This window comes from Ahaetulla prasina, chromosome 9 (genome assembly GCF_028640845.1).
Source record: "Ahaetulla prasina isolate Xishuangbanna chromosome 9, ASM2864084v1, whole genome shotgun sequence".
In the NCBI taxonomy this organism is placed as follows: domain Eukaryota; kingdom Metazoa; phylum Chordata; class Lepidosauria; order Squamata; family Colubridae; genus Ahaetulla; species Ahaetulla prasina.
Window position 1 is genome coordinate 654,972 of NC_080547.1, and position 23,319 is coordinate 678,290.

General features: G+C 49.1%; 4 protein-coding genes across 7 annotated transcripts in view; 2 read left to right on the top strand and 2 right to left on the bottom strand.

Annotated features, from left to right (window-relative positions):
- The window catches only part of LOC131203905 (uncharacterized), a 2,945-nt gene extending 1,919 nt beyond the window's left edge, over positions 1–1,026 (top strand). The window contains exon 3 of the mRNA XM_058194627.1: positions 888–1,026. Coding sequence (XP_058050610.1) covers positions 888–911 — 24 coding nt within the window. The 3' untranslated portion in view covers positions 912–1,026. The remainder of the gene's footprint in view (positions 1–887) is intronic.
- Positions 69–3,705, bottom strand: C9H2orf68 (chromosome 9 C2orf68 homolog). The gene is made up of 4 exons (XM_058194256.1): positions 3,500–3,705; positions 3,285–3,403; positions 3,041–3,198; positions 69–1,904 (listed from the first exon to the last, which is right to left on the bottom strand). The coding sequence occupies exons 1-4, from the start codon at positions 3,583–3,585 to the stop codon at positions 1,782–1,784; spliced, it is 486 nt and encodes a 161-aa protein (XP_058050239.1). The 5' UTR covers positions 3,586–3,705; the 3' UTR covers positions 69–1,781.
- USP39 (ubiquitin specific peptidase 39) lies at positions 3,689–13,431 on the top strand. 2 transcript variants are annotated; one of them, XM_058194231.1, is made up of 13 exons: positions 3,693–3,965; positions 4,262–4,331; positions 5,357–5,451; positions 5,846–5,982; positions 6,285–6,437; positions 7,121–7,346; positions 7,685–7,762; positions 8,697–8,764; positions 10,289–10,477; positions 11,151–11,293; positions 11,769–11,904; positions 12,283–12,369; positions 12,464–13,431. In XM_058194231.1, exons 1-13 carry the CDS (start codon positions 3,773–3,775, stop codon positions 12,512–12,514), a joined length of 1,626 nt encoding a protein of 541 aa, XP_058050214.1. In that variant the 5' UTR covers positions 3,693–3,772; the 3' UTR covers positions 12,515–13,431. The 2 variants fall into 2 exon arrangements, with proteins under 2 accessions (XP_058050215.1, XP_058050214.1); XM_058194232.1 differs by lacking the exon at positions 12,283–12,369 and having other exon boundaries at positions 3,689–3,965.
- Positions 13,432–13,873: 442 nt separating this feature from the next.
- Positions 13,874–23,288, bottom strand: SFTPB (surfactant protein B). Of its 3 annotated transcripts, none has more exons than XM_058194241.1 (12): positions 23,051–23,288; positions 21,397–21,927; positions 19,773–19,927; positions 18,799–18,870; positions 18,277–18,402; positions 17,817–17,966; positions 17,354–17,443; positions 16,977–17,160; positions 16,262–16,413; positions 14,922–15,002; positions 14,284–14,388; positions 13,874–14,012 (listed from the first exon to the last, which is right to left on the bottom strand). In XM_058194241.1, exons 2-12 carry the CDS (start codon positions 21,458–21,460, stop codon positions 13,977–13,979), a joined length of 1,215 nt encoding a protein of 404 aa, XP_058050224.1. In that variant the 5' UTR covers positions 21,461–21,927; positions 23,051–23,288; the 3' UTR covers positions 13,874–13,976. The 3 variants fall into 3 exon arrangements, with proteins under 3 accessions (XP_058050224.1, XP_058050222.1, XP_058050221.1); XM_058194239.1 differs by having other exon boundaries at positions 21,397–22,463; XM_058194238.1 differs by having other exon boundaries at positions 22,328–23,288.
- Between the last annotated feature and the right edge of the window lie 31 nt (positions 23,289–23,319).

Genomic DNA, 23,319 nt, shown 5'->3' on the forward strand with positions numbered 1-23,319 from the left:
GCTTCAGATGCCCAGAAATAAAAACCCAGAAGGAAGCTATTAACAAAAAACCAAAAAGGAAACTGGTAGCATATTTTCCAACATCTTTTATTAAAAGGTGAGTTTGTAAATAAACATGAAATAAAACAATCCCCTTCAATGAGCTTTTTAGAAAAACTGCATAGCTGTTTTGCTCCAGGTTTCCCCGGAAGATGTTCTTGGCCTGGCTGAAGCTAAGGGAGGGAAACCTCCCAGTCAGGGCACTGGCAGCCCTGGAACTGAATAATCTGACTTCCTGGACTGATTTGAACTGTGAAGGCTTTGCCCGAATTCTACCCTTCTGGAGATTTTTTTTGTAACCTTGATACAAAGACAAATTCCTAATGTATCAATGACTGCTCTGGGAAGGAATCTAGCCTTTGAGGGAGGCAGGTTGTTAGTGGGATTACTGAATAGGATGGGGCAACGCAACAGGCTGTGGGTAGAGCTGTTAAGACCCGCTTGGGGGGTTACAGGACCCAATCCTTGATGCTGACTTGTGGGTATAGGTGTATCACTACAGCTCCTTTTCAGTGTCCATGTCCCCAAATGGCAGGTGTGCATGGAGACGGGGATGGGGGTGGGGGTGTGGGGGTACCAGCGTTGTTTGCCCCACGGGAGTCCAGCCTTGTAACTTTTCTTTGGAGAATGTCCTTTTAAGCTCTAGATGGTCTGGGAGGAAATTGGCTATTTAGATCTATTCTAATTCAGGTTTTGGAATGAAAAATTATTTCTGTGATGCCTAGATGGTGGGAGTTGAACTCCTGCTATTCTGCCAAAAGTCTCAGGGGTTTTAGATGCCATTAGCGATGTGTGGGTATCCTTCACAGGTCAATTCCCTAAATCAGTTTGCTTTTTTTGTATCTTAGTGTGTTGTGTCTGTTCCTGAATAGGATTATTGCCCAGAACTACACATGAATGTAAATGCAAATCCTTTTTAAAGAAGAAAGAGTTCGATTCTGGATCTTCTGTTTCCTCCCTGCATTGTGAACTGACTCGAGAACTTTATCCTGGGGCAGAAAGAACAGGGACAACAGCACCTTCTTAAGCACCAACCATGTTTAGTCAACAAAGGGGTCGGGTAGGTTTTCACAAAACTACACAAGCATTCAGAACAAATTCCTGCACCAAAGAACTATTGTGGAAAAGCAGGTTCTAGGTCTTTATTTACAACCCTAGGCTACATTTCTGAGAACCTTTGCTGGCAGGAAGAGGGCAAGGCAACGGCCTCCAAGACAGCCCTGCTTCTTCCCATCCTCCTCACCCCGACCCTTGGGTCAGCCCATCGGTCTACTTTCTGCACGAGGAAAAAAACGTCCTTCTGGCTGATCTACCAAAAAGCTGCAAATCCAGACAAGGGAGCAGCTCCCTTCAATGACCTATTCACAGCAGCCATCTCTACCCTCAGCATCATCCAAGACCCTGAGAAAGGGGGTGATGCAGCTGGTAACACCCTGCTACCTCTGCCTGGGTCTGACGTCCAAGCAAACAGCAGGCTCGACGGATGTTCGCAAGAGGGGGAGGGAGAGGCAGACCACTACAATGCAGAGCCAGCCAGCAAGTCTGGGTTGCGACAATTCGGCTCGCTTTCTTCTGGGGCAGATCGGTCAAAGGATGGGCCGCGGGGATTTGCTTCCTTCTGCCACTGCTCCTGATGGTACCCTTGAGCAGCGTAAGGGGAGCCCCCAAGCCTGGTCCTGAGTGCTGGTAAACAGGCCCAGCGCCATTTCCCCTAAAACATTTCTCAATCCCTGCAATGGCTCTCAGCGCGTCACTCGCCGCTTCTCCAATTCCTCTTGTACCCGTTGCCGAAGGGCCTCGTGCAAGGCTGGCTCCAGTTGATTCTGGGCACTGACCTTCTCCACCACTTCTTCGGGGTCATTGTCCTGTACCAAGAAGCAAAGAAGTCCATTAGGAAACACCCTGCTCAAATGACCAAGCGCAAGAGCTCCTAAGCAACTCTTTTGGGATTATAAAACACACTTTCATAAAGCTTCCAGGAGCTTAGTATATACTTTTCAGTCTTTTTAGAAGGAAACAGTGAGAATGAATGGTTTTGTTACCAAACCTCACTGGTGGAAAGTTGTATTGGTCACAAAAGGGGGGCTAAAACTCCCTTGCTTTACTGCCAGCTTGCTGCTTTTAAAAGCAAGAATAATTTAAAAACCCAAACCAAATGCAGCAGTAGAATAATAAAAGCCTGATGGAAAGTAGGAAAAAAACCATTTACTGTCAGGAGATATAATATACAGCAGCAGCAGTTTTGTCCAAATGCTTCCTAAAACGGTCAGTTCTTAGAGAAGAGCCTGAAAACTCCCATTTCTAAAACGACTCTACTTCCAAGAGGCGGACAGATGTTCAGCAATGGGGTCAAACCAGATGCAAGCCGATTCCAAAATATTTAGAAAATGGATGTGCCGTTCTCTTGATGACTGAAACACAGCAAAAATATTAGCTCCCTTTAAAAATCAAAAAACACACGGCAGTGACCTTTAAAAGGGAAAGTAGTGTTTAATGCTCCTCTTAAAATTGTGTTGAAAGCACAAAGCGGCCAGGAAAATAAAAAAATCAATCTGGTGTTCTGCTATTGAGTTCTCCAAGTTCTGCCTTTATCCAAGCACTCAAGCTATTTGATCTTTAGCACAATTAGTAGAAACAATAACAATGCACTAAAATGATCAAAGCCCAGCTGGCCTTGAGCTGACCAGAGAGCATCTGGAGCAGAGGTGAAATCCAAATGTGTTTTACTGCGGGTTCGGTGGGCGTGGCAGGGGAGGGGAAGGATACTGCAAAATCCCCATTCTGTGGCCAGCCAGAGGTGGTATTTGCCAGTTCTCCCAACTACTCAAAATTTCTGCTACCGGTTCTCCACAATCTGCTGGATTTCACCCCTGATCTGGAGGCTCCTCCTTCCCACCCGGCCTATCCGAGGCTCTCGGCGCTGAAGGGCAGAAAAGGGGGCCGATTTGGCAGCACCCCAGGAAGAGCCAGGGGGGAGGGGAGGCCCGGAGGAACCGCCTACCTGGTAGACCACCACCGAGGTGACCTGGCCGCCGTCGGCCTCGTACTCCAGGCAGAAGAGGGCCGGGCCGCGGGGGCGCCGCTCGCGGCTGCTGGAGCTGCTCCCGCTCGACGCCTCCGACTCGCCCTCGCCGCCGCCCGGGGCTGCTCCGGCTGCGCCTGCCGGGCAGAGCGAGAGAGAAGGGGGGGGGGGCTGCCGGGGGGGCGCGGGGAGGGGAAGGGAGGGGGCGTCTCGGCGGACTCACCTCTGCTGCGGCCGGGGCGGTAGACCTGCTGGTCGGGCCTGCGGGGCCGGGGGGGCGCGGGGGTCAGCCTCCGCCGCAGCTGCTCCTTGGCCTGCTTCACCTGCCGGTCGTAGTCGTCCCTGCGCGGAAGGGAAGAGCCGGTGGGAGCAGCCCCTCCTCCCCCCCTCCCCTCCCCCCCGGGGGCCCCTCCTCCTCCCCCCCCGGCCCCGCCCCACCTGGCGATCTGGTTGCGCCGGATGTGCCGCACGAAGCCGTGGCTCATGTCCAGCCGCCCGCCCGCCCGGCAGCGCCCCGCGTCCATCGGCGCCCGCTCCGGCCAGGCCCGGCGCCTCCCCCGACCGGCCGCCAGGGGGCCCCCGCGCGCTCCCACCGGGCCCACGTGTGTCGTTGGTGGTGGTGGGGGGGCGCGGGAGAGGCGGAAACGGGCCCTGCCGCTCCTCCCGTGACGACATCAGGGCGCGCCGAGCGTCGTCTTGGCGCCCGCGGAGATGGCGGCGCGCGTCAAGCGGGAGCCTCGCAGCCCCCAGCCGTGGCCGGGCTGCCCGTCGGGCGCGCCTCGCGGAGCGGTGGGCTGGGCGCGGGTGAAGCGGGAGCCCTCCGAGGAGGTCGCCGTCAAGCAGGAGCCCGACGATCCGGAGGAGGAAGAGGAGGAGGACGGCGGCGGCGACGCGGAGCCCACAGGTGGCGGCCACCGAAGGGGGCCGGTTGAGGGCGCGATTCCGCTGGCGCTGAGGTCGCTCTCTGGAGGGGCTTCGAGGCGCGGCGCGATCCCGTCGTGGTCGCCAGCAGGGAATCCGCGGCGGAGATTCCCTGCAAGGGGAAAGTTCGTCCTGTGGGGGAGATGGCGGCACAAATATTCAATAAGTGGAAATAAACAATTCATTCCACTAAGGACCTTCGATTCCAGCCACTTCCCATCTTACAAGTTTTCTTCCCCTCTTCATACTAAATGTTTCTGATTTATTTCCCTTTTTCAGTAAAGTATGGTCGATTTGATCCAGAAGATCGCCGGAGCCGCCATTGTCCCTACCTGGACACCATAAACAAGTCAGTGTCAAAATGAAATTGAATTGGGGGGGATCAGTGAATGAATAATTGCACACAAAAAATGTGTCAATGCAGAGACTGAACAAACACGGCAGGAACCTGTTGGTGTCCCATCTGAAGCCTCCTTTGGCAAAAGGATCCCCTGGAGGAAAAACACTCCTGGGTCGCCCCCTCCCCCGAATGCCTTGGCCCATCCCTGACTATCCCTTTTCTGTGGCAGAGATTCCTCAGAAAATGAGGGAAACATCTTTGGTCCGGCCCCCACCCCACCCCACTGCCCAGTACCTGCGGCTAGTTCCCTGTGGTTCTCCCTCCTTTCTCCTTTCCTCCTCCCTGGCCTGTCACTCCAGCACTGGGGAAGGGCTCTCTTGGCTAGAGTGTGGAGCCTAAGAACTCCTGAGCCCCCTGAGTGGGAGCCCACACTGAGACGTTCTGCCTTCATCCAGGAAAGTCTCTGCTTCTGGGTTGACATCAGAGGCTGAGCGTTTTATTTCCACCTTCCCAGATTTCAGAGAATCAAATGTTTGTGTAAATGGAAACAACATTTTTCTCTTAAGAATATGTTTCTTGTGAACAAAGATCCCTTTCTTATGCAGAAGCAAATTAAAACATCTGAAGTAGGCAAGAGTCCTTGAGAGTGATGCAAGTTTATAGAATAGCAGGATTATATATAGAACCTAATACTTAATATTTTTATTTCCAGTTTTTATTTTAAAAAAAGAAGTCCTTGGGAGAAAAATCTCTAGTTTTTGTCTCACAGATTTAAATCTTTCCTCCTGCTCCTCTTTAGCAGAAAAACAATGTTTTACTACATGAAATACTAAGATAAGGCAGAAAAGGTCATCTCTAATTTAAAAATGGTGGACCTGCCATCATGAGGCAGTGGTAGGGATGGAATTTTGTTCCTCTACATCTATTATCAGGTCCGAGAGTTCCCCAGTAATGCATTATTTGCATATCCTAAATTGACTGGCATGGTATTGATAGTTGTGTGTTGTTAAGAATCCCATCTTGTGCCACTGCAGGAGCGTCCTGGATTTTGACTTTGAGAAGCTGTGTTCGATCTCACTCTCGCATATCAATGTCTATGCTTGTTTGGTGTGTGGGAAATATTTCCAGGGTAAGCCTGTTTCAGTCCCTTCTCTTGTTTGATAGTTGGCATAGGAACACGCATGTGATTCTTGATCAGCTTAGTACAAAAATCTTGTGCATAATACAAAATTTTGTGTCTTGCCTCACCTTGATGAGCTTAATCTTGAGCAGGTATTACAGTTGATCTCTGACCTAATAGGCATGAATGAGAGATCAGCGCTTGAAATGCAGCCTCTCCCATCCTTTCCCATAAGGGCTGAGAGATCAAAATATTGTGGGGCTATCAGCAGCCTTGGCCAGCTGACACTAACGATTGATTCCACCCCCACCCCCGCCAAAGACATGACTCCCTCCCTGCTTGTGGTGCACATAATAGGCAGTTCTTGCTCATGGGGTTGCTCTGCCTCCTGTCTTCTCCACAGGTCGTGGCTTGAAGTCCCATGCTTACATTCACAGTGTCCAGTTCAGTCATCATGTGTTCCTCAACCTTCACACCTTGAAGTTTTATTGCCTGCCTGACAACTATGAGATCATTGACTCTTCTCTTGAGGATATCACTGTAGGTGGCTTTCTGGTGAATGGAGGAGGGGAGAGGTGGGAATACCCAGCTCAGCTCATAATATTTAAAATGTCTCTTCTCAGACTTTCACCCCACCTTCTATTGCTGCAGAAGTGCAGGGGGGGGGGTTCTTAACCACTCTCCAAATTGTAATGCTGCATTTCTACATTGCAAACTGTTAAGACTTATTTACCCTCTGAGGAGAGCCAAACCGGGATGAGCTGATTGACCTCTCGGTGTGGCCTGGGCTGAGGCTTCCAGCTGGCCGTCTCCTCTCTTGCTTCTCCTCTCCCCTTTTCCAGTATGTACTGAAGCCAACCTTCGCCAAGCAGCACATCACCAATTTGGACAGGCAGGCCAAGCTCTCCCGTGCCTACGATGGCACCACGTACCTGCCGGGCATTGTGGGGTTGAATAACATCAAAGCCAACGACTATGCCAATGCAGTTCTCCAGGTACTGTGCCGTCTTTGAAGTGAAGAAAAGTAGGAAAATCCACTGCAGGTCCCCCCCCCTTCCTCAATATAATACAATGCGATACAATACAGGTAGGCTTTGTTTAGCAACTGCCTCGTTTAGTGACCATTCACAGTTAAGGTGGTGATGAAAAAGTAACTTTATGACCAGTCCTCACATTTATGACCTTAACAGGTCTGAAAAACAAAGGAAAGCTAAAGGAAGATCATAAATGCTTAGAAACCACTTTGCTTAATTGAATAATAGAGTTGTAAGGCACCTTGGAGATCTTCTAGCCCAACTGCCAGCTCAAGCAGGAGACCTTGTACCATTTCAGATAAATGGCTGTCCAGTCTCTTCTTAAAAGCATCATCATGTGTTTTGTCACTGATTGTACTTATTTATTTGTTAAATTTATTTGCCACCCGTCTCTGTGGGGCTACTCTAGACAGCTTATGAGTATAAAAAGGAAAGTGAAAAGAGGACAAAAGTAAAATAATAGAACCGTAAAATAAACAATGATAAAGGCACACAACACACAAACATCAATACGATAACAAAAGATGGATGGGGGGAGAGCAGAGCTGGGGGTGGGTGGAGGTGGAGGCCACCATCAAGCCAACAATCGCCCCCATTGAGTGCCCAGGCTCCATTTTTGTTTTGTATTTGTGTGCGTCATGTAGGCGTTGTCAAATGTCCCGCCCCTGCGGAATTACTTTCTGGAGGAAGAGAATTACAAAAATATTAAGCGTCCTCCAGGGGATATCATGTTTCTGCTGGTTCAGAGGTTTGGAGAGCTGATGCGGAAGCTGTGGAACCCCCGGAACTTCAAAGCTCACGTCTCTCCCCATGAGATGCTGCAAGCTGTGGTTCTGTGCAGTAAGAAGAACTTCCAGATCACCAAGCAGGGTAAGAGGCTGGAGGAGTTCTGAGGCTGAAAAGAACAGCCGGGAAATATCCGTGATGATTTCTCAGTGGAACCGTGAACTCGGCCATCTGGTCATAGCGAGCACATAACCATTATGCATCTGAATGGAGAGTATTCTCCACGAAGGGCAGCAAAGGGCTACTGAGGCCGTCCGTGAGGGGGGGGGGAACAATGCTCCTGCACACATGATGATCCCCTTTTGAAAAGCTTTAAACCCAATATGGAGATTCTGCTTTAATCCTGGAGCCTAGAGGGAGGTTATATTGATGCTCAGATGAGCCCTTCCTTTCATGGCCTCTGCCTTTCTCTCACTTGGTAGGTGATGGAGTTGACTTCCTTTCCTGGTTCCTGAATGCCTTGCACTCCGCTCTTGGGGGCACAAAGAAGAAGAAAAAGAGTAAGTGAAAGGTGTCGATGCCTCTGATAAGCTATGTAACCTTTTGTAAGACCACGTAAAGCTTCGGGATCTTGAATGAAGCCCTCCTCAAAGCAGCTTCCTGAAGTAATCACGGTCCTCTTAACCAAATGAAGGGATCCTCTCAGAGTTACCACAGAGACGATCCTCCTTCAGCTAGGTTGAAAGAAGCGTTCTGATGTAGGGATGACCAAGGAATCCGACAGTATGTCTGCCTTAGTGCATTAGAGCTTTCCGGGGGTGCTGCCTTGGCCACCCCTCCAAGGCCGAAGGGGAAGAACTCTTGGCTGATGCTTCTTGAAGCAGAAGAACCATAGTGTTGTCCATTACCAGCCCTTGCTGGCCAGAAGTCTCAGCCAGCTCACCCTGGGAGAGACGAGCCAGTATCGCCCTCCACTTGCTTCTTTCCATTTCACCATTCAGTCCAAAATCCCTCAGGACCCCCACAGCCTTTCAGTTGTTCTTCTCTTTTCCTCCTGTCACATTCCCCAGATACATTTTCTCTGCCCATTTAATGGAGAAGTTCGCATGAACTAATCCATCCCCTTGCATTGGTCATATGTTAATTATATTGATTTCTAATTTGAAATGTCAGTCTCTGGCCCTTTGAACCTTTTCATACCCTGGACGGGGTTATAGTGAGAATTGCCTCTTTCTCATTCGCCCTGCCTGAGCCTCCTCTAAGACCCCAATTGGTGGACCGGGGCAAAACCTTCTTTGGGGAGGTTCTGGCAACCGGGAAACACAATCTGTTTCTCTCTGGTTGTTCACATAGACTGTTACAAATAGATGTCTTTGTACTTAAAAAAAACCCACCTGTAGCCAATGTAGAAAATGTTGGAAATCTGTTGATTAAAAACATGGAATGTACAACTGTAAAAAGGTTGTATTCTGTTCTCTCCCCTCTGTTCTGCAGCCATAGTAACAGATGTCTTTCAAGGCTCCATGCGGATATTCACCAAGAAATTACCACACCCTGATCTGGTGAGTTGGGGGCCTAGTTGCCTTTTTTGCCCGAAAAAGAAGAGAACGCAGGGGAAGAACATCTGAAGTGAAAAAGATGAATGCTTACCTTTGCTAGGAATAGAATAGAATAGAATAGAATAGAATAGAATAGAATAGAATAGAATAGAATAGAATAGAATAGAATAGAATAATTGAATTTTAATTGGCCAAGTGTGATTGGACACACAAGGAATTTGTCTTGGTGCATACGCTCTCAGTGTACATAAGAGAAAAGATACGTTCATCAAGAATCATAAGGTATAACACTTAATGATAGTCATAGGGTACAAATAAGCAATAAGGAAACAATATCAATATAAATTGTAAGGATTCAAGCAACAAAGTTACAGTCATATAGTCTAAGTGGAAGAGGATGGTTGATAGGAACGATGACAGTGTTGAGGGAAGTATTTGTTTAGCAGAGTGATGGCGTTCGGGAAGAAACTGTTGTGTCTAGTTGTTCTGGTGTGCAGTGCTCTATAGCGTCATTTAGAGGGTAGGAGTTGAAACAGTTTATGTCCAGGATGTGAGGGGTCTGTAATTATTTTCACAGCCCTCTTTTTGATTCGTGCAGTATACAGGTCCTCAATGTAGCCATTGTTTTTTCTGCAGTTCTAATTATCCTCTGAAGTCTGGGTCGGTCTTGTTGGGTTGCAGAACCAAACCAGACAGTTATAGAGGTGCAGATGACAGACTCAATAATTCCTCTGTAGAACTGGATCAGCAGTTCCTTGGGCAGTTTGAGCTTTCTGAGTTGGCGCAGAAAGAACATTCTTTGTTGCGCTTTTTTGATGACGTTTTTGATGTTAGTTGTCCATTTTAGATCTTGCGATATGGTAGAGCCTAGAAATTTGAAGGTCTCTACTGTTGATACTGTGTTGTCTAGTATAGTAAGAGGTGGAAGGGTTTCTCCTAAAGTCTACCACCATTTCTACGGTTTTGAGTGTCTTCAGTTCCAGATTGTTCCAGTCACATTACGAGGCTAGTTGTTCAACCTCCTGTCTGTATGCGGATTCATCATTGTCTCAAATGAGACCGATCACTGTTGTGTCATCTGCGAACTTCAGTGGTTTAACAGATGGATTGTTGGAGATGCAGTCATTGGTATATAGAGAGAAGAGAAGTGGGGAGAGCACACAGCCTTGGGGGGCCCCTGTGCTAATCGTACAGGTATCTGATGTGATTCTGCTTAGCTTCATCTCTGCTTCCTGTCTGTTAGGAATCTTATGATCCACTTACAAGTCTGTTCAGGTACCTGTAGCTGGTTTAGCTTAGTTAGAAGAGTGTCTGGAATGATGGTGTTGAATGCTGAATAGGCTGGTTAAATGAGAACCTCAGTCCTCCATGGGCACACTGGAAGTTGAATCCTGCACTGGGGCACTTGACCACTAAAAGACCCTTTGGCCAGGCCAGCCACCCCACCCCACCCCGTCAAGTGTCTCTGGGCAGACCTGGGTTTCTTCACCTTCTGCTTATTCGGCTGATAGTGTTGCTCTGTTTCAGCCGGCAGAAGAAAAGGAGCAGCTGCTCCAGAATGATGAGTATCAAGAAAAAATGGTGGAGTCCACTTTCATGTACCTGACCCTGGATCTCCCCACCGCCCCCCTCTACAAGGATGAGAAGGAACAGCTCATCATCCCACAAGTTCCGCTTTTCAACATACTCGCCAAGTTTAATGGGATCATGGAAAAGGTAACTCCTCTGCTTTGCCATCTATTGGGCATGTTATGGGCTCCAAAAGCCCCAACTGGGACCGAGCCCCTGTTTTGCCAGGTAACTCTAGCGGTCTCGGCTGGCTTAGCTCTACAAAGGCAAACCTTGTGTGGAGTGAACGTCGCCCGTTTTCTTGATTGGGTGGGAAGGGAAGGGCCTCATCCCCAGGAAGCAGCCTTTTCCATGCAAGCAGGGAGACCAAGGACCCTTTATTCAAAGGGCTTCACTCCCTTTGCTGGATTAAGAAATCTCTCCTCCTCCTCCTGGGAGGGCAAGAGAGCCGATGAGCAGGGGGCTTGGGTCCTCCTGGCTGCCTCCATTGCTGCATGTGGCTCCCATCTAGACCTGTCCTAAACAGAGTATGGAGTGATTGAAGGGGGCTTCTGGACATTGGTGAGGACGGCACTGAAGATACCCTCCCCTGTCCCCTGTTAATATTACACGGCTGAGTTCAGATGTTCCTGGGGTACAAGATGATAATTGACAGTATTTAAGAGGGTCTTGAGCTGGAGAGGTAGCAACTGTTACCTATTGTTGGCAGAAAGCCCCTGATACTTGCTGGGCATAAACAAACTAAGGAAAATAGTTGTACTTTAACCAAAAATGTCTTGGCTTCCCTGGGAAAGTGAGAAAAAATCTTTTTGCCCTTCAGGAATATAAGACCTACAAAGAGAACTTCCTGAAGCGCTTCCAGCTCACCAAGCTGCCTCCTTACCTTATTTTCTGCATCAAGAGATTCACCAAGAACAACTTCTTTGTGGAAAAGAATCCCACCATTGTCAACTTCCCCATCACGTACGTGTGGCCCTTCTCCAGAAGAAACCGCGCTGCCTTGGCAAATGCCGGAGGCCGATGTTGGGATTTGAAAGGCCAGATGGGTGGGAAACTCAAGAGCCACGCAGATCAGTCCTTAGAGGGACCGTCAGGTGTTGCCGGTCGATCCGGTGGTTGAAAGGGGCAGGATAAGGGCCAGCAGAGGGCCTCTTCCTAGGGACCTTTGAAAAGGAGGCCAATCAGCAGGGCTACATTGACCCCAGTCTGCCTCTAGGACTTCTTCCTCCTGGGTTTTAGGCCTGCATTTTGTTGTAGCAATGAGAAATCACAAACACCAAAGGTGATGGAAGGCTCAGTGGCAGAGACATCCATGTTCCCTTTGCGTCAACATGTCAGAAGCGTTCTGCCTCCTGAAGCCAGTTCCACTTCTCGGGAGGCCCACAAGAGAAGAGGATCCCGAGGGATCAGGGCCTTAATGGCAACTTTTCTGCTGCAGGAACGTAGATCTCCGGGAATACCTCTCTGAGGAAGTGCAGGCAGTGCACAAGAACACCATCTATGACCTCATCGCAAACATCGTGCATGATGGGAAACCTACTGAAGGGGCCTACCGGATCCATGTGTTGCATCACGTGAGTTCTTGGCTTCCTTATTGCCCTGCCAGCCTTCAGCCCTGGGCGCTGAGTCACCCCGGCGATGATCTCTCTTTTTTTTTTTTTTTTTGAATTTATATCCCGCCCTTCTCCGAAGACTCGGGGTGGCTTACATTGTGTTAAGCAATAGTCTCATCCTATTTGTATATTTATATACAAAGTCAACTTATTGCCCCCCCAACGATCTGGGTCCTCATTTTACCTACCTTATAAAGGATGGAAGGCTGAGTCAACCTTGGGCCTGGTGGGACTCGAACCTGCAGTAATTGTAACTGCAGGCAGCTGTGTGTTAATAACAGGCTGCATTAGCCTGGTGAGCCACTTCCCAGACCTCTGACTTGGACGGGGCTCTTGCAGGGCACAGGCAAGTGGTATGAGCTGCAGGACTTGCAGGTGACCGATATTCTCCCCCAGATGATCACGCTGTCTGAGGCTTACATCCAGGTGAGTGCTTGGGCTTTCCTCTGCTGCCCACCGAAAACCACAGGGCTAGGAGCGGGCACTCTCTTCCTAATAGGAGTTGGCTTTATTTCAATAGATCTGGAAAAGGAGAGATAGTCAAGAAGAGAGCCACCCACAAGGAACGTGAAGGAGGAACTGTGTGCGGAACAGGCCCGGCTAGAGACTGGAGCATTGCTGCAGAGACCGGTTGTTGCCCGGGTCGTTTGGAGAAGCCTCTCCTTGCCTTCAGTTTTCTTTCTGCATCTGGAGAGGTCCTTGCTGGCACTTTGGTCCTGATGCAACTTCAGCAAGCGGCTCGTCTGGGTACCAGAAGTACAACCCTGTTTCATCCTCCATTTGGAGAAGGTCTTGCAGGGAGACGGGCGCTTCTGCTCCTCTTTGTGCATTAAACATGCATGCTGGTTTTTTCTCCCCCCAATCCTGCTGTTTTCCTGCTACACTTCCCTCCCTGCCCCTAGGGAAGGCGTGATTCAAACAAGGCATCCCATCCACAGAGGGTTTAGGTTACACACGTTTATATTGTTTAGATGCTGCTTTTGGTTATATGGGAACAAATTCTTTGGAGATACGCAGAAACTGGGGAAAAAATCTAACCAGCAACGTAATTTAACCATCTAACAAGAGCTTCTTCACCAGGGGAGGAAGGCCTCCTGGGGGTGATCCAATTGTAAAACCGGACCCCTCAGCCTACACTCCAATTGGAAGACCCACACTGGTTGCTTGTTATTCTCTGGGCACAATTTAGGGGGATTGTTGATGTTTCCTCTCCTGAATGATTACCTGAAGGATTGTGTAACTCGAGGATGCCTGAATAGGGAGGTCAGTGGGGGAGATCATATAAGATGCCAGCATGTCTAAAGTTGATTTGACCAGCCCTTGGGACAAGGAGATGGCTATAAATCAAATAAATGATGTTTAATCACTTTCTGCTGCTTTCTCAGGAAATGGGTGGGAGATGAGCAGATGCAGAGTTCTAGCCTTACACTGGCGCATCTCTGAGACAAATTCATATTTTTATTACCAATAAATGAGGGCTCTACTGTTCTTGCTTAGTTTCCAAGGTTCATTAATCCCTTTTTCTTGAAAATCTGATTGATGAGAGCGTTCCTTGGTTGTGTGCTTGGATGTTCAGGGCTTGACAGTAATGAAGCACGAAGGCAGAACTTGTCTTGCTGCAGCTGTGCAATCCTAGAAGATGACACGGCTCCTTTAAGGAGTCAGAGATGCTTGGCTCCTATTACCTCATGTTCCAAATTGATTCTAAGCCACTGCATGGCCATACTTCCCTCCCCAAAATATTTCTATATATTTAATGTTAGCTTGGTGGAATTCTCAATGGTGTCTCATTAGGGTAAAAAAAGCCTCAAGAATTTTCATGTGGTAAAAGTAAGGTATAGATGGTCTTCAACCCCAGGTTTTGTCTTGCACTGTATCACATCTACCTACAAATGAACACAGCTTGCACAAGGAAAACACTTCATCGGTGCGATGTGGAGGTTGATTTTAATAGCTGAGATTATTTTCTTTCTCAGCAGTCAAGGTGAAAGAAGCAGGGCTGTCCTGCCTTAAGCCAGACCCTCCTCACTCGGTTACAACCATACGTGATCCTGGCAGTGCTGTGTAGCCTAGAGGAGGATGGGGGAGAGAGAGAGAGAGAGAGAGAGAGATCAGATCCTGGCCCCAAACAAGGGATCCTTGTGAGCCCCTGCGGCATTCTGGGATGAGGCTCCTAGCACCTAAATTCATTTGAAATCCATCCTTTTGGGTTCACGCTGGTTCCCAATTGTGTCCTCATTGAATTACTGGGACTGGAATAGCCCTGGTGAGCCGGCAGCTGCTGGCTGTCCAGAGTGGCCGCTTTTGGGGGACGCCAGAGGAGAAAGGCCCAGTCCTCACCTTGCATTGCTTGGCTGCACTCAAGCTGGAGCACCAGTAAGTGGGTCCCTGGGCACAAGGAGCGACGCTTGGCAAAAGCTGCTCAGCTCTGCAGGCACCCAGTTCCTGTGGAGGGACAAGAGGAAATGGAGACCCCGTCTGGGTAACCTCTGGATAGGAGGACCCCCTCTTCTTCCCTCTTCACGAGAGGAAGGGGAAATAGCCTGACTTCAGTGGCCACCCAAGTCTGTGTTGCCCAAGTGTCTTAAAGCTATCTGTCCACGCTACCCCGTCTCCTTGAAGTGACCCATTTGCAGGCAGCAGCTCTGCCAGTGGGTTGGCTCCGATTCATTAATCTGGAAAAGCAGAAAAGAGCAGCAGCCGCCCTCGGATTAAATGCCTGTTTCTTTTAAAACCTGGAAGAACAGGTCACCATCAGCAATGCTTACATGCTGGGCTTGAATCCCAAAGAGACCTTTCCAAAATCTGCACCCTTTTCCTATGTCTTTGCTCCCCCAGTCCACAATATATGACTTGGATTGTAAACACCTGCCCAGCTGTCTTCCCGGGACGCGTGCTCTGTGTTTCGGCTCCAATTGCTTTGCCTTTTAGGATTAGTTAGAATGGCGCACCACAGTTGGTGCCCCCCCTCTTCCTACCTGGCAGGTAGTTTGGGAGTCCCACGGCTTCATTAACAGTGCGGAGAGCTTTGGCTGGTACTGGTAGAGGAAGAGGTTGCACTGCAGAAGAAGAATTAGGGGTGGGGAGACAGAAATGCATCTTCTGGGCCGTTGGCGGTCGCATCCCCAAACCCACAACCTGAGCAGAGGAAGTGCAGGTGAAAGGGATGAGGGCCAAGGCCAAAGGGTGGAGATCTCTGCATGACCTGAATCATCTTGGATTTTTAAGAACTTTCCCAAAGCATTGGGAGCTGCCATTGCTGGAGATATTGAGGAGCTGTGAAAGAAATATCTCTGAAATGACCCCACGTGCCACAGGTTCTCAAACTCCATTTCATTGAGGGCCGCATCTGGGTTGTGTTTGACCTCAAGGCGGGGTGGGCATGGCCAGCCTCACACCACTCATGGCGGGGGGGGGGGGACTGCGCTGGGCTGTGGTGGCCCAGGCGGGGCTGGGGGGGGATCCATTGTCTCTGGACGAAGGGAGAGCGCCAAACCTTTGCCCTCCAGAGGAGCCTGGCCACCTCATGGTGGCCAAGTGCTAAGGCAGGACTTTCCCTTGCTTCCCTATCCTTTCTTTCTTCCCCTCTTTCCTTCTTTTTCCTTCCTTGCTCTCTTTCCTGCTTTTTCTTTCTCCTTTCCTGTCCCTTGGATGCTCAAATGCAAAAGCGGAAACATTTCTCCTTTTGGTTTGGTTTATTATTATTATTTATTTATTTATTTATTTTATTAGATTTATAAACCGCCCTTCTCCTGAAGGACTCAGGGCGGTGTACAGCCAAGATAAAAAGAAACAATGTACAATTAAAAGTAAATTAAAAAACTTATTATACAGTGTGGCCGAAATTAAAATGGTTAAAAATCTAAAAACCCCAATTTAAGACTTAAATAAAATTTGAAATTTGAAATCTAGACAATTTAAGAAAGCCCCGCGCGAACAAACATATGTTTTCAGTTCGCGGCGAAAGGTCCGAAGCTCAGGTATTTGATGTAAACCAGGGGTGGTTTGCTTTTAGTTTGTTTTGCTAGCCCTCCGCCAGCGAAAACAGAGCCCGGGGTGGGGGGGACTGAAGACATTTTTTGAAAAAGACGCAGCTACCATTAAAGATGGAGGTTATGGTTTTTATGCAGACCTAGTGATAGGCACCAGAATATTAGTGGTTTGGGGACACCTTGCCTTGGTATAACCTAAGTCCCATGTGCTATTCAATATCCCATCATATCTGCCTGTGTCACACTTACAAAAAAAAAAAAAAGGTTAATTCTGCACTCCCGGGAAAGATGGCATGCTAAGCTTGAGAGCACACCGGGAGCCTCACCTGAGGCCAGGAGGAAAAGGAAGGGCTACAGGCTGTGGACAAGGCTGCTTCCACTGCCCTCCTGGTGTGATTTTCCCTTAGAGATGCCTTCGTTTGGCTGCTGATCATAAGGCACATCTGGCATCCCTCGGCTGTGGCTGGCAACGGGCTCTCTGCAGAGAAGCACAAAGGGATGCTGAAATTAGACGGGAGGGAGTGGGAGGCAGTGCCCCCAAAGAAACCCCTTTCAGCCTCTGCTTCCCTGGAGAGGCATCACCTGTAGCAGCAAGTCCCCTTTTCTCAAAATGATCTGCATGAGTGTTTTTCCACAGGCATGGAAGGCAAGCAGTATTTCTTTTTTGAAATACTCAGAAGCTGCTGTCTTCCATAAACAGATTTCATGGGAATGGATCCCAAAGAATATCAGGGTGATCTAGTCATGGCCTCCTAGCATGTTTTCATCTTGATACTGAGGACTGGCTCTTATGGAGACCAATGAATCTTTCTTGTGCCATTAAAATATTGGCAGGCTCCTTCCTTTTGAACAGCCTTGCCTTGCTGGAGACCCAGCGTGTGTCCCTCTCTCCTCCCGCCCCGTGTTTGGCCACAGCCTCCTGCGGACTGGGCTTGGCATATTCTACTCCCCACGTGCCCATCGCTTGCTGGCTTGTCTGGTTGGTCATTACCTGGCCTGGGAGAAAAGAGAAAGGGGAGAGCCTCCTGAGCTCCTTTGTACCTGGACCACAGTTTTCCTCTGAGGCACACATGAACATCATGCCACATATCAGGCGTGGCCCCAGCTTGCTCACAATTGTGTCCACAATGATCACTGTGTATTTCTCCATCAGACACTGGCACATGCCAGCAACAACCGCTGGCAGAATGTAGCAGAGTTTGGACATGGCTTTGCCAACGGCGGCCTGGGGAAAGATGGGATACGTGAGCAGGGAGGTCAACACCCCCCCACTGCTCCAATGAGTCCTTCTATAGGGATGTTTTCCCCGCCGCTGGCTGCGCAATAGGACCACTCACAGCGGCCGGGTGGGCGTGGCCGATCGCTCAAGGGTGCTCCCTGCCACTAACATGGCAGACCCGGTGATGATGCTGCTGTACCTTGGGGATGACAGACTCAGCCTTGCCAACAAAGGTCCTGCACAACCAGCAGAGAGGCAGGGGGATGGGCAGCAGCTCCCGGGGGGACTCCTAGCAAAAGAAGATCCGGTCACTCTCACACCACAGGGAGCCTGTCCTTGACAGCTGCCCAGGTGTTTTCCGCCAGCAGCAAAACCCATCCCTCCCCAGTTCCTCATCACATGGGCCCCATGGTAGAACCCAGATCCTCCCCGCCTGCCTGCTCTTTCTTCACTCACCTGCCGGTGATCCACTGTGCCTCTCGGTTTTTGAAAAGGGTTTAAAAGAGAAAGCTTGAAGTTTGGAAGACTAAAAGTGCTTCTGTAGAAGAGCATCTTGCCTTTCCATTTTTCCAAACCTCCCCTCCCCTACACTGTGGAAAAAGGAGGGACCTTACAAGCCCTTGGCATGGGGCTGCACCTTGGCACTCAGAAGCTGCCTTTACCTGAGTGTGGCCGCTGGGCAGGATGGGTATCTGGCCTTGCAGCTGTGGAAGGAGCTGCTCTAGCCCTCTGAGCAGCTGCATGAAGCCATCCTGGCTTCCCGAAAGGTTAGCTGAGCAGGCACCCAGCTTGGTGCATATGATGCTGGGATCCTAATGGGGAGAAACGGTGTGGCCTATATAATGGCCAGTACAGGGAGCTGGGCGGTTGGACCCTGAGTGGGAAGATCTCGTGCATAAGCTCCACCGTGGTGGGCTACAAGAGTCTTACACCGAAAACCTTCCCAGGGGAGCTCAAGTAGCTCTCGGATGCTGCCCGGCCATTCCGGGAACTCCCAACCTAATCCATACGTATCCCGAGAAGCCATCCATGCTCCCCAACCATGAGACTCTTTTCCTTGTGAGAATGGAAGAAGAGGTTGTGATCAAGACATCTGATCATTCACAGGGAGTCTCTACTTACAAGTTGTTTTTCCAGGCTGGCAATTAAACGGGCATAGTAGTCTTTTACCAAGGCCTGGCACTGTGGGATAAGTGTCTGAAGTGGCAAATTGGTACATTCATGCTCCAAATACTCCTGGAGAGCTTTCTGTTGAGAGATGAATTATATGAAGGGGATTGAGCAAGAGGGGTTGGGACAAGAGTCAGATTCCCCTCCCCTCCCTCTTCAGCTGGGAGGCGCTCGGACCAGTTGGCTCTGCCCACAGCTTCAAAGTTAGAAAAACATTGATGCAATAGAAGAATGACAGAGCAACAACAGAGTTGGAAGGGAAGACTTCTAGTCCGACCTCCTACTCAAGCAGGAAACTCTAGACCACTCTAGGCAAATGGCTGTTCAGCACCCATACAGTAACTTCTGGAGACAAGAAGAACAAATAAACTGCACACCTGAGTCTGGAAAAAGTTAAGAAGGATAGCAGGCACTCAAATAGTGATGTTCTATTCTTCCCATAGAGCTGTGTACATTAATGAATTGCGTTGTCACCTTAAAGGCTGATTCCTTGGCCATGCGCACCAGGATAGAGATAAGTTGTTTGCAGTCTGCACACGTGTCCTCCTGGAAGAAAAAGTGATTCACCCTCTGAGAACCCAAAGCCTTTGCTCAGTATTTTCTCTTCCCTGCGCTTCAACGTGTTGACTTCTGAGCCCTGGCAGTCAAGGAGACCAGCGGATACAGTTAGCCCCTTGAGGTAGTCCAGTTAAGAAACACCAACCATATAGTTATAGTTATTGTAAGATTCCATTAACCGAATCTTTCAAGACTATTTCTCCCCTCTTCTCTTTCTAGTTTTTGGAAAACTAGGGAAGGTCTCTTCTGAATGTCTCTCATGCTTCCCTGCAACCTCTGGACAGAACTGCCTCGCTTCAGACCATGGCCTCGGCCGTGGATCATCCATGGAATGGCAATAGCAGAAGGGGGTTTGATTAATGTTTTCAGTAACTAGAAATTTCTTTGATTAATGTTACTAGTAAATTAGGATGTCTTTCAAGTAACAAACAAACTCTCCACGAGGAGTGTAGAGTCTGATAAGAACTCGCTCAAATTGCCAAGAACAAGGATTCTCCTTTATTGTACATAGACTTGAACTTTAGTAACTTGCAAACATATTATAATGTGGGAAACACACCTCCTGAATATGAGGATGAGCTTTAACAAGATGATATTTAAGAATATTAAGGGATGCTATGAAATGTCATAGCATGCTATCTACTAACGCTATTGACCGTTCACCGATGCGACAAATGATGTTAGCCAATGAAAGAACTCATTACAAACCCAATATGTTTGAACTGAATATATTCTCCATCTTTTTAAGGGCCCCTCTTTCCTCTTTTGGGCAAGGTGCCCCTCCTTATTTGTTTACATAACAAAGGTGTTTTTAAGGCTCTCTAGGCAAGGCCTGCTGGGCTAAGAGACCTGCTGAAGTTTATGGCTAACGACAACATTACAAGGCCTACATTGCTGATTCTGTTCCAGACACTCTCATTGCTGGCTTGATTCCATCCAATCTGGACACAGTGATCCAAAGCACCACACTTGATAGCTGTCATTAAGTTGCTGCACCAGTACGCGGCTCCCTTGGCACATTCATTCTGGATCTTGCTGGTTAGGACTGGGAAGGGAAGGAGAAGGTCAGCTTGCTATTGATCGTACGCAGTTAGGACAAAAGAAACAGAATGCATTCAAAACAATTTTGGTCTGCCCTTCTGTTCAGGGCAAATATATATTATTTCCATAACAATTCTCTAAAATAGGTTAAGTATAAAGACGTTGATTGGCTCAGGGTTGCACAATTCATTTCATGGGACACTAAGCTGTTGAACTTTGAGTCATTTCCCACTAATGACTTAAGTTTACTTTATTGTCATTGCACCTCCTACAACGAAATTAAATGCTGTCTTCAGTGTTCATTATAACTATAAAAATAAAACACAAACACACATCCTTCACATTCTATACAGTTGAACTGAAAACCCAATATTGCATTAATATTGTTTTATACAGTAGAATTCAATATAGTTACTGCCCTGGGATAGAAGCTGTTATTCAGCCTATCTGTCCTTGTCTTTATTGTCCTGTACCGTCTGCCAGATGGTAAACATTCAAAAAAAGGGGCCCCAAGATGAGATAGATCTTTAAAAATGTTTTGAACTTTCTTAAGGCAGCAGGAGCTATCAAGCTCCTCCAAAGAGGGGAGGGGGCAGCCAATGATCCTCTGGCAATGACGTTAATCCTCTGGAGTGCCACTGTGCAATTGGCAAAGCATACATAGGTGCACTATGTTAAAATACTCTCTATGGTGCAGCGGTAGGCACTTCCATTGGCCCTTTAGCTAGTCTGGAATAAAAGGTCTAACAATCTTACCCCAGATGCGTAACTGAAATAGATCTGGCGCATTTTAGGGATAGTGCATTTTGACACTCACTCACTCAGGAATAGTTTGCAATCTGTTCTTTTCTTTGCAAATATAAAAGCCCGTGATGAAGACATTGAGACATGGAATAAAGGATGAATTCTATTGACCTAGAAAACCTGACGGTGGCTGGGTGAACATGTGAAGGCAAAATCTAGAGATGGACATAGAGAGGAAGCAGGAAGCATCCCCAGTTGATCTTTGACCAAAATGGGTCAAACTGTTAGGGGCTCCAGGGGCCCCTCTGCCCGTCTCCCGCCTGGCCTCAAAAGTCAGAAAACCACCCTTTTGCTTTCCCCAAATTAAGTCTTCTACTGAGGGGTCGGATCAGAAAATGTTGGGGGCAATATAAAACAAGTGTCACTCACCCCACCAACTCTTGATCTTTCATGAGGCCTAGGAGGGTCTTCTGATTGATCCCCCCCCACCTTTACTGCTTTTTAAGGATACCTGATCTCCCTTCCTCCTCCTCCTATTTTCCCCCAGAGGGAGGGATGGGCCAAATGTCATCCAGGCAGCGGCTTCTAGCTAAGGGCCAGGACTTCCTCAGCCCGAGGAGCCTTTTCCTCCATTTTTGGGTCTCTTACTAAGCAACCTGCCCGAATGGTGGCAGGCCAGGGGGCTTCTCTCACTCAATGCCCCCCTGCCCCCCCCTCCCCCCCGCTTACCCAGGCCTCCGGAGAGCAGGCAGAGCAGGATCAGGGGCCACATGGCGATCTGTCCGGCATGCATCCCAGGGCTGGGCCAGGGCTCTTTTTATTCTTCGCTGAGCAAGCAGAGGCAGCCAATGGAGAGGTTGATGGAGACACATCGCCTCCTTGGCACCTCCCAATTCATTCCCAGCCCTGCACGATTCTCCTAGGAGGGCGGCTGCCAGGCCCTCAAGATGAGGCGTCTCCCGAGAACATGGGTTTTGCAACTTGGGATGGGCGCTTCAGGTGTTCTGTCACCTGGTGCTCCCTTTCAGCAATGGCTTGCCTGAAATGGAGCACATTTGCCCCAACATCTTCAGGATGTCCTAAGGATGAGGGGAGCTGACAAGTGCTGAGCCAGGGCATGTCCTGGGGTGCGTCGCCCTCGTCTTTTCCGCATGTTGCGGACTCCTGGTGTGCCACACACAGAACCAGTCTCTTAGCGCATGCGCCACAGCTCAGCTGGGACCCCTCGGAAGGAGAGCCCCTCTTGGCCTTCCTACAGAACTGAAAACATTTAATGAAAATTGCCACCGTTCCTCTATTTACATGTAATCAATATTATTAATGCAATTTTGTTAAATGCAATTTTAATAGTATTCATCAAAATGTAGAAAAAATAATTTTCTCAAATCCTCCTACGGTTTTGCTATGGCAATGAGGGGCTCCTAAGGCACCTCCCAACCAAGAGGAGGAGTGGCTGGATCTCCATTTTGTGGGCAGGTATGCCAAGGTCCCGTTGGGGGCCGAGGAGGATCCGCTCCCCTCTTGGGATGGCTTTTCAGTCAGGTGGGTGTGTTGGGCCTGGCCTCCTTCTTCATTAAGTAGTGAGGCAACTCTTGAAATGGGTTAAGCCCCGTCTTAAGTGAAGCCCCCTTGAAATGGGCTTATGCAACTGAGCAAACACCTTCTGAATAGACCAGTTCATCCGTCCGTGGGTGGGGAGCCAGGAGAGGGTCCTCCTTGAGAGAAGTGGAGGCACTAGAGGCCTTTCGTCTCCTCTCATACATACGGTAACTCTCTTCTTTACCTTCCAGATTTTTCTTTTGGAAAATACAAATAATTAAGAAGTTCAAGTGAAGGAAAAAGAAAAGCACAGACTTTATGCATAGGGATTCTCCAGACACACACAATATGGGAGAAAATGCCAAGGGCGGGGAGAAATTGTGAGGCAAGGGCTTAGTTTTTAAACATTTAGTTACATCTATGTACTTGGGTTTAACTGAAAGGCACCACAGGTGGTCTTTGGGACTGGGATTGCCCTTAAGTGATGCAATGACTGCATGGCGTAGCTATGGCAATCCCAGCAGTCCGAGGGGCTCTCAGAACCCCTCCACCTGTGGGTTGTTAAAGGGGAAGTGGTCCCAGCTAAGGAGTATGGGAGTGTTGTGGGGGGGGGGAAGCTGCACAATGGAAAAAATGGAAGAATATTTTCCTTCCCACGACGGATGAATGGCTGCAGGACTTGATGGGAGTTAGCAGAAGACGGTTCTTTCCTTAATCAAAGGAGGCCTCGGACCCCCTTCCCCCCCCAGCCCCGCAATTCGCAGCCAGTTCGTCTCCTTCCCTTTTGGGGCCGGGAAGGTCCTTGTGGGGCCACTTGAGAGCAGGCCGGGGGGGGGTCTCCAACCTGGAGGACTTCTTTGCCTTTGCTGGCTGGGGAATTCTGGGAGTTGAAGGTGACAGGGTTGGAGCCCCTGCTTTAGAGGGTCCCGCTGGGCCAGATGGTTTATTATCCGGACCCCCCTCAGAAAAGGGGACTCGTGCCTACAGAGGGGAAAGTGGGGCGGGGGTCGCGCATCCACCCCTTGACCTCCGCAGGGGAAGAGGAGGGGCTGCAGCCGCCGCCGCGAACGATCCCGCTCGGCGCTCTCGCGAGACTCCTCAGAGCTGGGCCCG